This window comes from Carassius gibelio, chromosome B20 (genome assembly GCF_023724105.1).
Source record: "Carassius gibelio isolate Cgi1373 ecotype wild population from Czech Republic chromosome B20, carGib1.2-hapl.c, whole genome shotgun sequence".
In the NCBI taxonomy this organism is placed as follows: domain Eukaryota; kingdom Metazoa; phylum Chordata; class Actinopteri; order Cypriniformes; family Cyprinidae; genus Carassius; species Carassius gibelio.
In genome coordinates, this window is record NC_068415.1 from 2,749,566 (window position 1) to 2,763,703 (window position 14,138).

Consider the following 14,138-nt stretch of genomic DNA (forward strand, 5'->3'; position numbering starts at 1 on the left):
GCACTCATGGAAATTGCCAAAAGTATTCGACCACCCCCCTTCATATGAACAGCTTTGACTTTTGGCAATATAGTGTATCTTTTGTGTATCTTTTTTTTTGCACAGCAAGTGTTGATGCTTTGCGCTGTAATGTAATGATGCAATAATTAAACTTGCCATTGTTTGAGAAAAAAAAAGCACATTTTCAGCATTTTTTTATTTTTGGGTGAACTTTACTCACGTCACATTACACACACACACAGCTCATTTAAAACAGGGAACAGGCCACAAGATCGATGAAACAGGTTTAAATGGCATCATTTAATTTGTGACATATTTTAAACATTCCTTTCTCAAAGTTTCATATGAAAAATGTACAGGAATCATTCTTTTCATATATCTATTTATATATCTTTTTTTTTTCTCATGTTATTGCTTTACAGTAAAATGCATTGGTTGGATATGTCCATTAAAGCATGACAATACATTCATTTACGTGTTACAGATGTATTCAGTAGTGGTTTATAGTACCTAACTTTACATGAAATATAGACATTTATATTTTGATCATCATACATTTATTATTATAATCATTGACATGAATCGCACATCACATTGAGGTCACAGTGCATGGGGTCGCAGTTCATACACGTATCTAATGTGTGTGTGTGCACTTAATTTGTAAGTTCCCATACAATCCACAATATGTAAGTACAACAATTATGCCGTCTGAATTTGAATTGTTAAAAAAGTGATTCATAAAAAGATATATGATCATTGTGTTGGTGTGTGTGTGTGTGTGTGTGTGTGTTAATATACAACAAAATCTCAAATCAAGTCTGATATGAAGAGCCCAGCAGTTCAACTGATGGTAAATCAGACATGATCAAAGCATGTACGTACAAATGATCGAAAGAACAAATGACTTCCAACAGCTGTAAAAGTCTGCATTATAGGGGAAATCCTTCATAACCTGTCTAGAAAATGTCCAGGTTAAAATTCACCCCAAAATTAAATAAATTAAATTAAGATATTATACTTTGCATAAAGAAAATGAAGTCTGTTATTAAGAACCAAGAGTTTTTGCATGGCGACATTATTTTCATGACAATTATACACATTTCCCGTGAATTCATATTATGTAAAGCAATATATATATATAGTTATTTATTTGTTTATTGACAATATATTTTACAATTCAGACATTTTTCATGCAGTTCTTCATAAAGAAAAAAATTGTGAAGATAAAAAAATTGAAAATTGTGAGATAAAGAGCTGCAATTTCTTTTTTACTTTTGTATATAACCCCCCCCCCCCCCCCACCCTCAGGATTCAGAGGGCAAAAAGTCTTAATTAGTATTTTTTTTATTTTACCCTTTGACAAAAATAAATAAATAAATAAACAGAACTGCAAAATGTTAAATAAGAATTCTGAGAAAAAAGGTCAGAATTTTGAGATTCAAATTTAGAATTCTGGGGGAAAGGTCAGAATTGTGAGATAAAAGTCACAATTATACTTAAAAGTCACAGATATTCTTGGGTGGAGACTGGCTTCAATACATTATCATTATAAAATAATAAAAAATGGAGAGTGGTGGGAGGGGGGGGGGATTGAAACAATGAGAGTTTGAAGGGGAAATGTGTTTAATTCTCTTTAAATCAGTGAATCAGTGTCACAAAAACAGACTTCATACGCAAAATACAACATTAGCCTGTGATTTGGGGTGAAATGTACCATGGACATGTTTTTGTGAGATTTAACCCCATTTTTTATTACAAAATGGCACTAGAGAATATTCATCTATGCCTGGTTTTGTTCTTTAAATGTTGCAGTATCAGTCAGAAATGCATAAACATGAAGTGTCTGTGCAAAAAGTCAAGAGAAACAATGGTAAGTGTCTCTGGATGAAGTTGAGTTTGGAGGATCCACCAGATGTGCTCAAACCAAACACTGAAGCTCGTCTTCCTCTCAGAAGTTCAAGGCGGCTCGTTAGTCTGTGTTTGAGGAGGACGCTAATGCCCTGGAGAGCACAGTCACATCCTCCCTGCATAGTGTCCACTACGAGTCCACATCCTATTGCTATTTCACTTCCAACATTCAGAAAAAATGATGTTTGCAGTGCTTATATTGCATAAACCCAGTTCTCCCGACACAAAAACAGCTGCGTATTTCGTTTGGATTCACATGATGGGAAAACATCTCCGAGGAGGTTTGGTTCTGTAGCTGCCGTGTCCGAAGATCACCTCAGTGGAATGTCCCACAATGCACTGCAGTCGCAGGCGTGTGCTGATGGTGGCTGTGTTCACACTGCACACTGTGTTTTTGACTCATTTTTTAGTACAGATAGATTCTTAAATCAATCACAAAGCATTTATTTGAGAAGCAAAATGACTTTATATTAAGTCTTGGTTCATAAACATTTGAGTTTTTCCTTAAAACAAGAAAAAAATACATGGCAAAAAAAAGATAAATGTTTTCCCTTAAGTTAATTTTTCTGACTTGCAGACACTTAAGTTTTAAGCTTAAACGTACTTAATTTTGAAAATAAATCAAGACCTAATATTTTAATAAACTAATATTAAAACTATAGGTAAAATCTGCCAATGGGGTCAGAAAATAAGATTTCTGACTCTAAAAATTATTATTTTTTTATTCATAGAAAACAAGACTTAAAAGGCCTACATTAAGTCACTTTGCATCTCAAATCATGTTTTCTGAACATGTAATTATTTTATTTATTTTTACATATGTTTTCTTGTTTTAAGCAAAAACTCACTTTATTTTGTTTTGTTAAAAAATCATCAAAAGCGAGTGAGTTTAAGCTAAAAAAAATGTTTTCTCTTTTAAATAAGTTTATTTTGCTGAGCAGGAAAAGATTTTTTCTTGTTTTAAGCTTAGACTCAATTAAGTTTTATCAGTTGTTTCAGAAAAGCCATCATTCAGCTTCTCAAGTCTTTATATATATATATATATATATATATATATATATATATATATATATATATATATATATATATATAGTTAATTCGAAATGTAGTTTTGTCTTTTTTTTTTAAAACAAGATTTCATATCTTGTAATTTTGCTTTTCAGGTAAATGTATCTTGATTTAAGAGTTTTTTTTTAATTTGTACTGGAAAAATAGTCAAAAATACAGAGGAAGAACCTGATTTTTTTTTTTTTTTTTTTTTTTTGCAGTGCGTGGATTGTTCAGATGATGGTCTGTCCGAAGATCTTCCCCTGATATGCTCAAATACAAACACAAATACACATAACACACACGTCTGACAGAGGAAAGCGCTTCTAATTAACTCCCAATAGCTCACTCACTTGCTTTAAAGTGCTAATTTCTACATTTCACAATGAAATGCCCCTCAAGAGCATAAGACCAGACCAAAACCACCAGAAACCACAGCACAGATGCTCATCTAGAAATAAATATGATTATTAAATGTCTTTATAGGCAAGTTTATATTCACAGAGCCCTCAAAGAGGCTACAGCAAAACCTCCTAAAACCATGAAACAGGAACATTGCTTTTTGTGATTAAAAATACACCGATTCTACAATTTATATGCAAAACAAAATGATTCATTATCAGTATTTATGTCTGTTTTTCTAAAATGTAAAATATTTTTTACTTTTAGCAAGGAATGACATGCAATTCTTTAATTGCTCTTGTGTTTAGAAATATTTTTCTTCCCTTTTTCAGTATAAATCTAACTAAATTAGGTCAGGTTTAAAGAATTTGAATTTGTATTTGAATTTTTTTCCTACAATTTTTGACAAGAAATACTTTTATTTCTCTTGCATTTCCAAATATTATTCTTATTTCTTGTTTACATAAATCTAAAACGAATTATTCAGGTTTATGCTTAAAACCATTTGCAAGAAACTAATTAAAACTAATTTATTTGAATATATATACTGTATTCCTCGCAAACTCAATGTCTCAATATTTTCAAGCAAATTTATCCTGTTTTAAGGATGTTTAGATATTTCTACAAAAAAAAATGTAAAACAAGATCAAAAATACTGATTATGAAAATATCCTAGTCAGGCATGACATGCTTCAGATGACAAGAAGTCCATCTGCAATGAAAGACAACGCTGCACCAATCACAGCCAGCTGCCACTGTTGCTGATTAATATGCAGATTTTTAGACCAATGAGATTGCACTGATTTGCATGGCAGATCGCACCTGATTCTAGGACACAGTACTAGCAGATAATGTTAGTTTGTCTTGCATTTCTAAATATTTTGCTTATTTATAACTCACCAAAAAAGTGATATGCTGCAAAATAATTCACAGTTGTGTGAGCGATAAATTCTTCATGAAGAGATTCAGTGGTTAGACAAGAAAAAGAAACACATCCGTGTAGACATGTAGAAAGGATGAATGCTTATCCAGGCGTCCACACGCTCCGTGTTTGCCATGCATTCTGGTACATTAAAGATCTCAACTAGAAGAGAAGAGCTTCCAAGGAGAAGTTCCTCCTCTTTCTGGGGTCAGAATCAGGAAAATTAGCTGAAGTAGAAGATCGAATCTATTTCTCTGTCCACAGTGAGATGAGTCGAACAAAAGCTTGAATAAAGTGTTGGTGCTAATGAAGACTAGCATTCGTCCAGTCTGAGGTGATGATGGTTCCGGAGCTCGTGACATCAGAACAGTGCATTCTGGGATATGGAGTCTAGTCTTCCTGACACATGGGCAGGTTGACGAAGGTGAAGACGTTGTATTCGATCATGATAGAGAAGCAGAGGAAGATGGCGTACAGCACCAGCACATAGACGCCCAGCTTGAAGTCCAGCTTCCACCCGTTCAGATGAATCCCGAGAATCTGCAGTGACAAAAAAAACAGGAATGAAGCTTTAATCACTTACATATTGCTTATGTTTGTGCAGTTAAATGAATAACTGAACTGGGCTGTTGCCTCGGTTGCGTGGTATAGAAACACACGAAGATGAGGAACACAACTCGGAGAAAGATTAATAACAATGTTTTGGAATATTGAAATAAACACAGAAGTGACACACAGGAGAACCAACAGATCCTGAGGGAGAACTGAAGGATTACAAAGCAAGCAAAGGAACGGATGAGTTAACTAACGAGGAAACATCGATTAATGCAACAGACTGAAAAGCTATAGACATGCATGTGACAGCTATCAGTTCTGATTTGACTGGAGAGTAAAATACACAAAAGTTTGCGATTTCTAACCTAAAAAACTATAATGTTCAGTTTAAGCAATTTTCACTTCATAAAAAGGTTACAAATAACTGTTTATATAATGATAACTTTCATTTCATTCACATTTCCCATTCAACAGTTTCATATAATATTTATGATTCGATTGTTTAATTTATTTAAAATAATCTATAATTTAATAATGAAAACATTTTCATCAAATACAAAGGAAAAAAAATGCAATATTCAGTTTAGTCACTTAACAACAATAATTTAATTTGTTCATTTTCTTCTAAACTGATGCTTTTTTTTGGACTAATAAAATATTCAGCAACTAAACATTTTATATTCAATGTAAGCGATCGTCAATTACTTCCTAACATTAGAAAAATAACTTTCTATTTTAAACTATTGTCATCTGTATATCATAGTGTTAAGCTGAATATAAAAATTTCAATTGTATAACAGTTTTCAGTTTATTTTTTATTTTTTTTTATTTTTTAGTATTTGATTTAAAAGAATCAACAATTTTACGATTTAATTTTACAATTTAAAAAAATATTCAGACAAAAAATGCAATATTCATTTTTAGCATTTGCCAATCGCTTTGTAATTAATGTATTATATTTATAATAATTTTCATTATATTATCAGGTGATTAATAAACTCAATATTACTTTAAATTGATGAATTTGTATTAACTGATGTTTTATTATTTGTTTATTTAAAATAATTGAGAGTTTGATTCTTTAAAATACATTCAGCGCATAAATTAAAAACAGTAACATTAGAAATTACTTGTTATTTTCTAACATTAATAATGTATAACCGATTTTTGTATTATTATTCTTTGATTTATTTATTCTAGTTAAGGATAAGTATTTTTATAATAATTGTCATTATATTATCAGGTGATAATAAACTCAGTATTACTTTAAATGGATCAATTTGTATTAACTTATGTTTTATTATTTTATCATTTATTTAAAATAATTGACAGTTTGATTCTTTAAAATACATTCAGCGCATAAATTAAAAACAGTAACATTAGAAATTACTTGTTATTTTCTAACATTAATAATATATAACCGATTTTTGTATTATTATTCTTTGATTTATTTATTCTATTTAAGGATAATTATTTATTTTAATGATCAAAACTGTGATACCAGAGGGAGATTATTTAACTATGAACAGACCCACACCATATCTGTGCATCCAGGTTTCCTCCAAATCAACACACCTGTCTTTCGAAAGTTAATAACTTTTCAGCAGAAGTCACAGAAAAAGTCTACAGCTTGCGTCTGATCCAGATTGAGTCACGAATTGTCTCAGGAGAACCTGCTGATTTACTCACGGTGAGCGCGACAGATCCCAGCAGCAAAACCACGGAGTAAACCAGTCCCCGACTGTTTATCATCACCTGGATGGAGGGAGGAAACAGCATCATCATCTCCCACAATGCCACAGTGCCATTACACCATTACAATGAAAACAGATCTGGTGTTTCAGTGCTCATGTGTTCAACAGAAGCTGCTGGTTTGAGAGGAGTTCAAGCAGAAAGAGCTGCTGGATGTGCTTACAACTGATCCATAACTGACTGCCATGGTCTGCAGCGCCCAGGGAACGCCGAGCCCCACCAGAATGTCAAATACGTTACTGCCGATGGTGTTGGACACGGCCATGTCTCCCAGACCTGCAGAAATGAGACCCGCTTTCACACTGAACTAGCAATGCTCACTCATCATGCAGATTCAGAGGCCATTTCTCCTAAAGCAATGCAAAAGAAGTGTGATGTGACTTGTCATGAGATAACCAAAAGTAGCAATGGAAAATGACTAAACTAAATGGGAAAAAAATAACTTATTAAATACATTTATTGGTGGTGAAATTAAAGCAAAAAGAAGTGGTGAAAAAAAAAAACAATAGCAATGCAAGACTATAAATTAAAAGTAGCCGCAAAAAGTGCATTTTACTAAAATATAATTTCAATATATATATATATATATTTTACTGCATTTAAGTATAAAAATGGCATTTGGTGCCAGAAATGACATGCTTTGTCAATTGCTAAGCCTTTTTCAATATAAGCGCAAAACTACAAAAGAAAGCAGAAAAGCAGCCACAAGAAGTGTTTCCATAAAGCGTTACTTCATAAAACAAGATAAGATTTAGGCTACGTTTACACAGCAATGATGTAGTCAAAAACTGAAAAGTTTTTCGGCAACACTTTATAACAACTGCACACTATTAATCATTAATTAAGCATTAGTAAACAGATAATTCATAATTTATAAATCATTAATAGACATTAATAAGTAGTTTATAAACACAGATATAAATGCTCTATTCCTGACTTAAAAGCATAACTATAATGCATTTAATAATTGTATTGTCATACTTCATTCATGATCAATTTATAATTTCTCAATGAAGTATAGCATTATTTACAAACCAGTTATTTAGGAGTTGCCAGTGATTCATATAATAAAAAAGTAATTGTAAGTAAATGTAGTAAATTCAGGTAGTTATAAAGCATTTAGTAGTGGTCAGTTAACTATTTATGTGAGCTCATCTAAAGTGAGGACAATGCATAAATAGTCCCCACTTGAGATGAGCTCACAAAAATAGTTAACTAACAACTACATATGTTTTATAACTACCTGAATTAAGCCTGGATTACAGTAGAAATACATGTTAATAAACCATTTATTAACACTCTAAGTAACTATTACTATATGTCTGAATAATAAGATGTATGAATGCACATTTAAATAGTTTATTAATCATTAACTTACAATTTCAAAAGTGATCTTATGAACCACTGACAACTCCTTAATAACCGGTGTGTAAATAATGCTATACTACATTGAGAAATGATAAATTGATCATTAATAAAGTATGAAAAAACAATTATTAAATACATTATAGATATGCTTTTAAATCAAGTATAAAGCATTTATATCTGTATTTATAAACAGCTTATTAGTGTCTATTAATGCTTTATAAATTATGAATTAACTGTTTCCTAATGCTTAACTAATGATTAATAGTGTGCAATTATTATAATGCGTTACCAGTTTTTCCTTTGCATTTTTAAAAAGTTTAATGTATACACCACAATGTTTTCAAAAAGTTTTGCGTTTACATATATCTGTGAAAACAGCCAAAAATGCTATATTAAGTATCCCAGGCCAGTAGTTGGCGCTATCACCATGTTAGTAAACACTACGTGTAGGGAAGTGATGATTTTATGTTGTAAGTTTATGTTTGTCTGCTGTTGGTTGTAATTTTGATGAAGTAAATCCACACTTTGCTGAAGAAGCGTTAGCAAACTCTTGGGCAGCAACAACAGTACCATGCACTCTGCCATTCATTGTTGTGTATGTTTGTTTGCGCTTGCCTTTAAAATCAACAAGTCATGTCTAAAAACCTAACACGTACTACCCATGTGCATGACATCACCATTTTTAAAGATTCCCGCTTTGTGTGTTTACACGAAAAAATGTAACTTGCACTTTGAAACCTGTTTCCAAAAATATGCGTTTTCAGTTCCCAAAACGCCATCGTCGTGTAAACAAACAATCAAGTTTCCAGTTTTTGGCCGAAAACGTTGTCATGTAAGCGGCCTCTTATTCAAAAAAACATTAATCATTATTATTTAAAAAGTGTTTAGTTTCTAAAATTATTTGTCCTTTTGTTTGAGAATCCTGAAACACTGGCTTAAAAACACGGACTATAAAAATGTAATTTCATTCCAGAAATTACACACTTGATCTTTTAGATACATAAGTTTAAACTTCCATGTTATATGAGCCTCAGTATTTTTCTATGGCTGGATAAGTCAAAAGAGAACCATTACAAACTCATCCTAAAACTGAAAAAAAAAAAAAAAAAAGTTATCTTGTATTCTGTATAGGGCAGGCAGCATTGAGATGCAGTCCATGTCTGAGGTCAAGTGATTGATTGTGACACAGGAAGAGGAAATCACATTATGTGTGCCGTAGTGCTTTAATCAGATACATGAAGGTAAAAGAGTCTGTTTTTCATGTTAAATTCATCCTGCTCCAGTTTTATTGATCAGAAGGGTGCGATCGATCTACCTTGACGAGCCACGATCAGGCTGGCAATGCAGTCCGGGACGCTCGTGCCCGCCGCCAGAAACGTGATGCCCATGATGACGTCGGGAATGCCGAGCGTGTATCCGATGATCGTCACCTACAAGACAAAGTAAAGCTTCACTAAAAACAAGACAGACTAACCGGAGAGAGACACTGACAGACATTTGGCACCTACCATCCACACCATGAAGTAGGAAAAGACGGCGATCCAGACGGTGGAGAGGATGAAGGAGAGCATGAAGTATTTCTCCCAGCGAGACTTGGCACAGTTTGGGATGGTGAAGTACAGGATCAACAACAGCGGCCAAGAGATCAGCCATTTAGTTCTGTTCACACAGCCGTCTGAAACACATAACGTACTGTTTCAAAACCACACTGCAGTGCTATAAACTTATTTTACTGCTCTTGCTTACAAACTAGATACTGTTCCTTTAATCCTCATGCTGTGTTCCTGTCATTTTGACTCGCATAAGATTTTCTTTTTCCTATAGCAGGTATAAAAGCTTCTTAACCCTGAAAAATGTATCCGCTTTGGAATTTTTCCACAGCTATTTTTGACCTGGGTCAAAAATGACCCGCCTACAAAAATTGCTTTCTAAATCTCTTATTATACTACATTATTACCATTTTTTGGGTTTAAAAAAAATAAAAATCTACCATAATTATCCTCAAATTATACTTTTTTCACTGGAAAACTGAGGTGCATGAGCTCAAATGAATGAGGCCTCGATCAATTAGTACCAAAAAGAAACACAAAACCTTGCACAATTAAAAGTAAACGACAAAGATTGAATTCAAGATATGTTAAAGGATTAGTTCACCCAAAACTGAAATTTAGAAAAGCGTTTTACTCACCTTTGAGGCATCCTTTCCTTCTTTTAGACCAATCAAGTTGGAGTTATATAAAAAAAATGTTGGGTGAACTAACCCTTTAATAACAAGGCATAAATTTGGATATTTTTGTACTTTGTTACACTTGTGGTGTTCCAGGTCAAAAAGGACCTGCCTTCAAAAACATTGCTTGTAAATCTGTCATTACGCTATATTATTACCACATATTGAATTTAACTTCATCAGTTTGTTTTCTTTCAATTAGCACAGGTTTTGTATTTGCTCTTGGAACTGATTGGTAAAAAGTTTCACTGATCTCAGTTTTTGAACGCAAATTACCAAAATGATCTAAAAATCCAAATACCATATTTAAATAAAAATTAAAATACTAAACCTGTGCATGCACATTAAAAGAAAACAAGTTGACAAAAAGGTTGAATGTAAGATTTGATGTTTATATAGCATAATGACATATTTACAAGCAATTTTATTGACGCTAGTCTTTTTTTTTTTACCATGTACACCACATTAGGTAATTTTCAGCACAGCACAAAGGTTAAAAAGCTTATATTTGCTTCTTAAAATGCTCTTTCTGAGATGCTTTTTCATCTCTGTCACATCCGTTTCTTTTCTGAATGTTTTGGGTGATCTTCTGAAAGGTAACAGTAACTCTCCTTTACTCACCTGGAAGTCTGAACGGTGAGGTGAGTTCACTCTCTTTCTCTTCAGTGGTTTTGTCTTCTGGCACGTTTCCATTCTCGATGTCTGGTTTGCCGTCCACCACAGCTGTCTCCACACCATTAGCCGACTGGACCAACCTCTGACGCTACACACAAGAGACACACTTTTCCAGAAGTGCACCAGTGGTTGATACTAATACTAATACTAATACTGATACTGATACTACTGAATACTGATTTTGTGAAAAATAAACAACAACAATAAATTAAAAACCATTCAGGGAGCACAACATTATAATGTACAGTATAAACAATTAAATTTCATTTTGATTTTTGATGAAAATAATAGTCAACAGTCCCAAAAAATTATTTGAACTTGAACTATCATTCAAAAGTTAATATTTTTACTCATTAAGTAAGGACACATTTAGTCAATCAAAGGTGACAGTAGAGACAATTATAATGTTACAGAAATGTCTATTTCTAATAAAAAGAATAAATAAAGGCTATTTGTCAAAGAATCCTGAAAAAATGTAAAACTGTTTTCAGAAAACTATTAAGCAGTTTTCAATATTGATTATAAAATTACAAATGTTTCTTGAGCAGCAAATCAGCATATCTATATATATGCATATATTTTTTTAAAGAGGTCATATGATGTTGTTAAAATAAAATTATTTGGTGTATTTGGTGTAATGAAATGTGTTTATGCAGTGAAAGGTTATAAAAACACATGCATTTCCACATACTGTACATTATTGTTGTTCCTCTATGCCCTGCCTTCTGAAACGTGTTGTTTTATGTTTTAATCAGTTTGAAAAGCGAGGTGTGCTCTGATTGGCCAGCTATCCAGTGCATTGTGATTGGAAAAAGTGTCTGATGGAAATATTACGCCCCTTACTTATAAATTCTAAAGACTTTTACTGTGTTTTTATGTGTTGCATCGCGCCACGTAAACCTAAAACTATGTCTGCATTTGTGATCGGAGAAATGACAAATAACAAGCGCTTCTCTACACAGGTGGTTCTCAATACCAGTCTTCGTCCCCTCAGCTCTACACATTTTGCATGTCTCTCTGTTAACACACCTGATTCAGATAACCAGCTCATCAGAAGTGATCTCCGTCCATCAACTGTGTTGCCATTGACATGGTCCCTACACAGTGTTCATTACTCTCTACTCTCCCTGAGCAGAAAAAAAAGTTTATGCCTTGTTTCTTTGTGTGAACATTTGGACGGTATTATGCAAATCTCCCCACACAGTGACATAGACATGTGGGGGCGTGTTTAAACGAGGCGTTTTAGGAGGACGTCTTAACTTTTATAAAGAATATCTCTTTGGATTTGAGACTTTGGTCTTTGCAACTTCTTTTCTGTTCACTAACAGCTTGAAACACTCCAAAGAGAAAGGAAAACTTGGAATTGCATCATATGACCTCATTAAATAGTGATGAACATTCCAATATTTCTTATTCCTTTTTATACATTTAAAAAATTTTTTTTTGCTGTATCACGGTGTGTCTGCCGTACCTCTGTTATAATGAGACGGCTGGCCATGCGCAGACGAGTCTTGGGTCCGAAGTGGTTTGTGACCATCACACGGAGACCGGCTTCAGGGAAACGGTAATTCGGAGGACTGGCATTCATGATTTCATCAACCATGAGCACCGAACCTCGACTGTAAACCTTACTGGACTTGACTTGAGAAAGACAAAATAAATATCCGTGAAATACACACAGAGTATATCTGGACTGGTTTCTTTCTTGATATTCTAAAACCACATTTGCTCCATTTTTACTGCATTTTCAGAGAAGCATCAGAGAAAGAGTGTGCAGTAAAAGCAGAAAGCTTTAGTAAGACTAAACAGGCAGGCAGAGTTAAACGTGAAGATATCGAGGCCAGAAACAGACATGAGGAAAGAGACAAACTCTGGTGGAAAGACAGCAGGGAGAAAAGAGACTGAAGTGATGGATGAGGCAGTGACGTTACCTCTCAATCACAGACGGAGAGAAGCAGGAAGAAGAAAAGTGCTGAGATCTCAAGAGCTGAAAAACACGGTTTCTCAAACACTGGATCAGGAGGACGTTTCTCTCAAAAAGACAAAATAAATCTGGACAAAATTCCACACCTGTCGTGCTGTTCAGAGCAAGTGCAATAAACGAGAAGATCAAGGTGTCCAAGAAATATAAATTAAAAATCTAATTTTAAAAGGATACACCAAACTCAACCAAAATACCATCTTTGTCTTAATGTTCCCTGAATAATAACCTGGATTAACCCTCAAATTAAAAATAATGTGATATTTTAAAAAATAAAAATCTTACTGGTAATAAAGCCTTTGAAAAAACTAATCAATAAAATCAGATTAATACCAATAATAATAATAAAAATAAAAATAAATATATATATATATATTATTCAGTAGAATATGGCAAAAACAATTGTTTTTATTAACTTCTGCTTATGTAATTTATTATAAATATTGTAATTCAATAACTGAAAACATTATTCAAGTAACAGTTTTTCTGAATTGTAATTTAAATGGTTTTTAAATAACTTAAAAGGTTATGCAAAGATATTTTTCCAAATTTAAAAACAATATATATATTACAATTTTGGCTTTTTAATAAAGCATGTATTTTTTTTTTACTATGAGCTTCTTAATTTAATAATAATAATAAAGTGAAGTGGCAAGATGTGACGTGTAGCTAATAATAATAATAGTATAATGTAATATATCACACAGTAAGTCACAGTATGTATGAATAGCACTTCTCATTTTGTAGACATACATAAAGATGTTTGGAGATAACTGACTATATTTAAAAACTTGAAAAAGATTTTTTAACATATTACATTTCTAGCAGTGACTCTGTCTGTATGACATTATTTTCTACCATATTTGTTCAAAAAATGAGGACAGGTGGATACTTGTACTGAGGGTGACATAGGTATGTAATTATGGATTATGAGTTATTTTGAAATATGCCTGTCTGTTTAGTCTTACCTGGACCCAGCAGCGGTACTGACAGATCGTCCCAGTTACAGTCTAAACTGTCTTTACCGTCCTCCAGTTCACTGCCGGCCGCTGCGTTTCCATTGGCAATGTTCTTGTCGCCTCGTCTCGTGAAAAACTTCTGCATGCTTGCGTTAAATCTAATACAGACAAAAAATTTAATGAGAATATTCTTCCAGAGAGTTTTAATCTCTGCCGCTGTCCAAGGCTGTAATTGTTTGATCATAAATACAATTGAATATATTGTAAAATGTCATTTATTGCTGAATTCCTCCAGTCTTCAGTGTCACTGATCTCCAGAAATCATTCTAATATGCTTATTTT

General features: G+C 33.0%; 1 protein-coding gene across 2 annotated transcripts in view; it reads right to left on the reverse strand.

The window, feature by feature from the left end:
- Positions 1–281: 281 nt before the first annotated feature.
- The window catches only part of LOC127984575 (sodium/potassium/calcium exchanger 4-like), a 38,688-nt gene continuing 24,831 nt past the window's right edge, over positions 282–14,138 (reverse strand). Inside the window, exons 10-17 of one of the 2 annotated variants that reach the window (XM_052587279.1) lie at positions 13,806–13,954; positions 12,328–12,497; positions 10,803–10,944; positions 9,463–9,629; positions 9,270–9,384; positions 6,750–6,862; positions 6,524–6,589; positions 282–4,819 (exon numbers count right to left, since the gene is read on the reverse strand). In XM_052587279.1, coding sequence (XP_052443239.1) covers positions 4,670–4,819; positions 6,524–6,589; positions 6,750–6,862; positions 9,270–9,384; positions 9,463–9,629; positions 10,803–10,944; positions 12,328–12,497; positions 13,806–13,954 — 1,072 coding nt within the window. In that variant the 3' untranslated portion in view covers positions 282–4,669. Of the gene's footprint in view, positions 4,820–6,409; positions 6,590–6,749; positions 6,863–9,269; positions 9,385–9,462; positions 9,630–10,802; positions 10,945–12,327; positions 12,498–13,805; positions 13,955–14,138 lie in introns of both variants that reach the window. The other variant, XM_052587280.1, reaches the window with a different exon arrangement.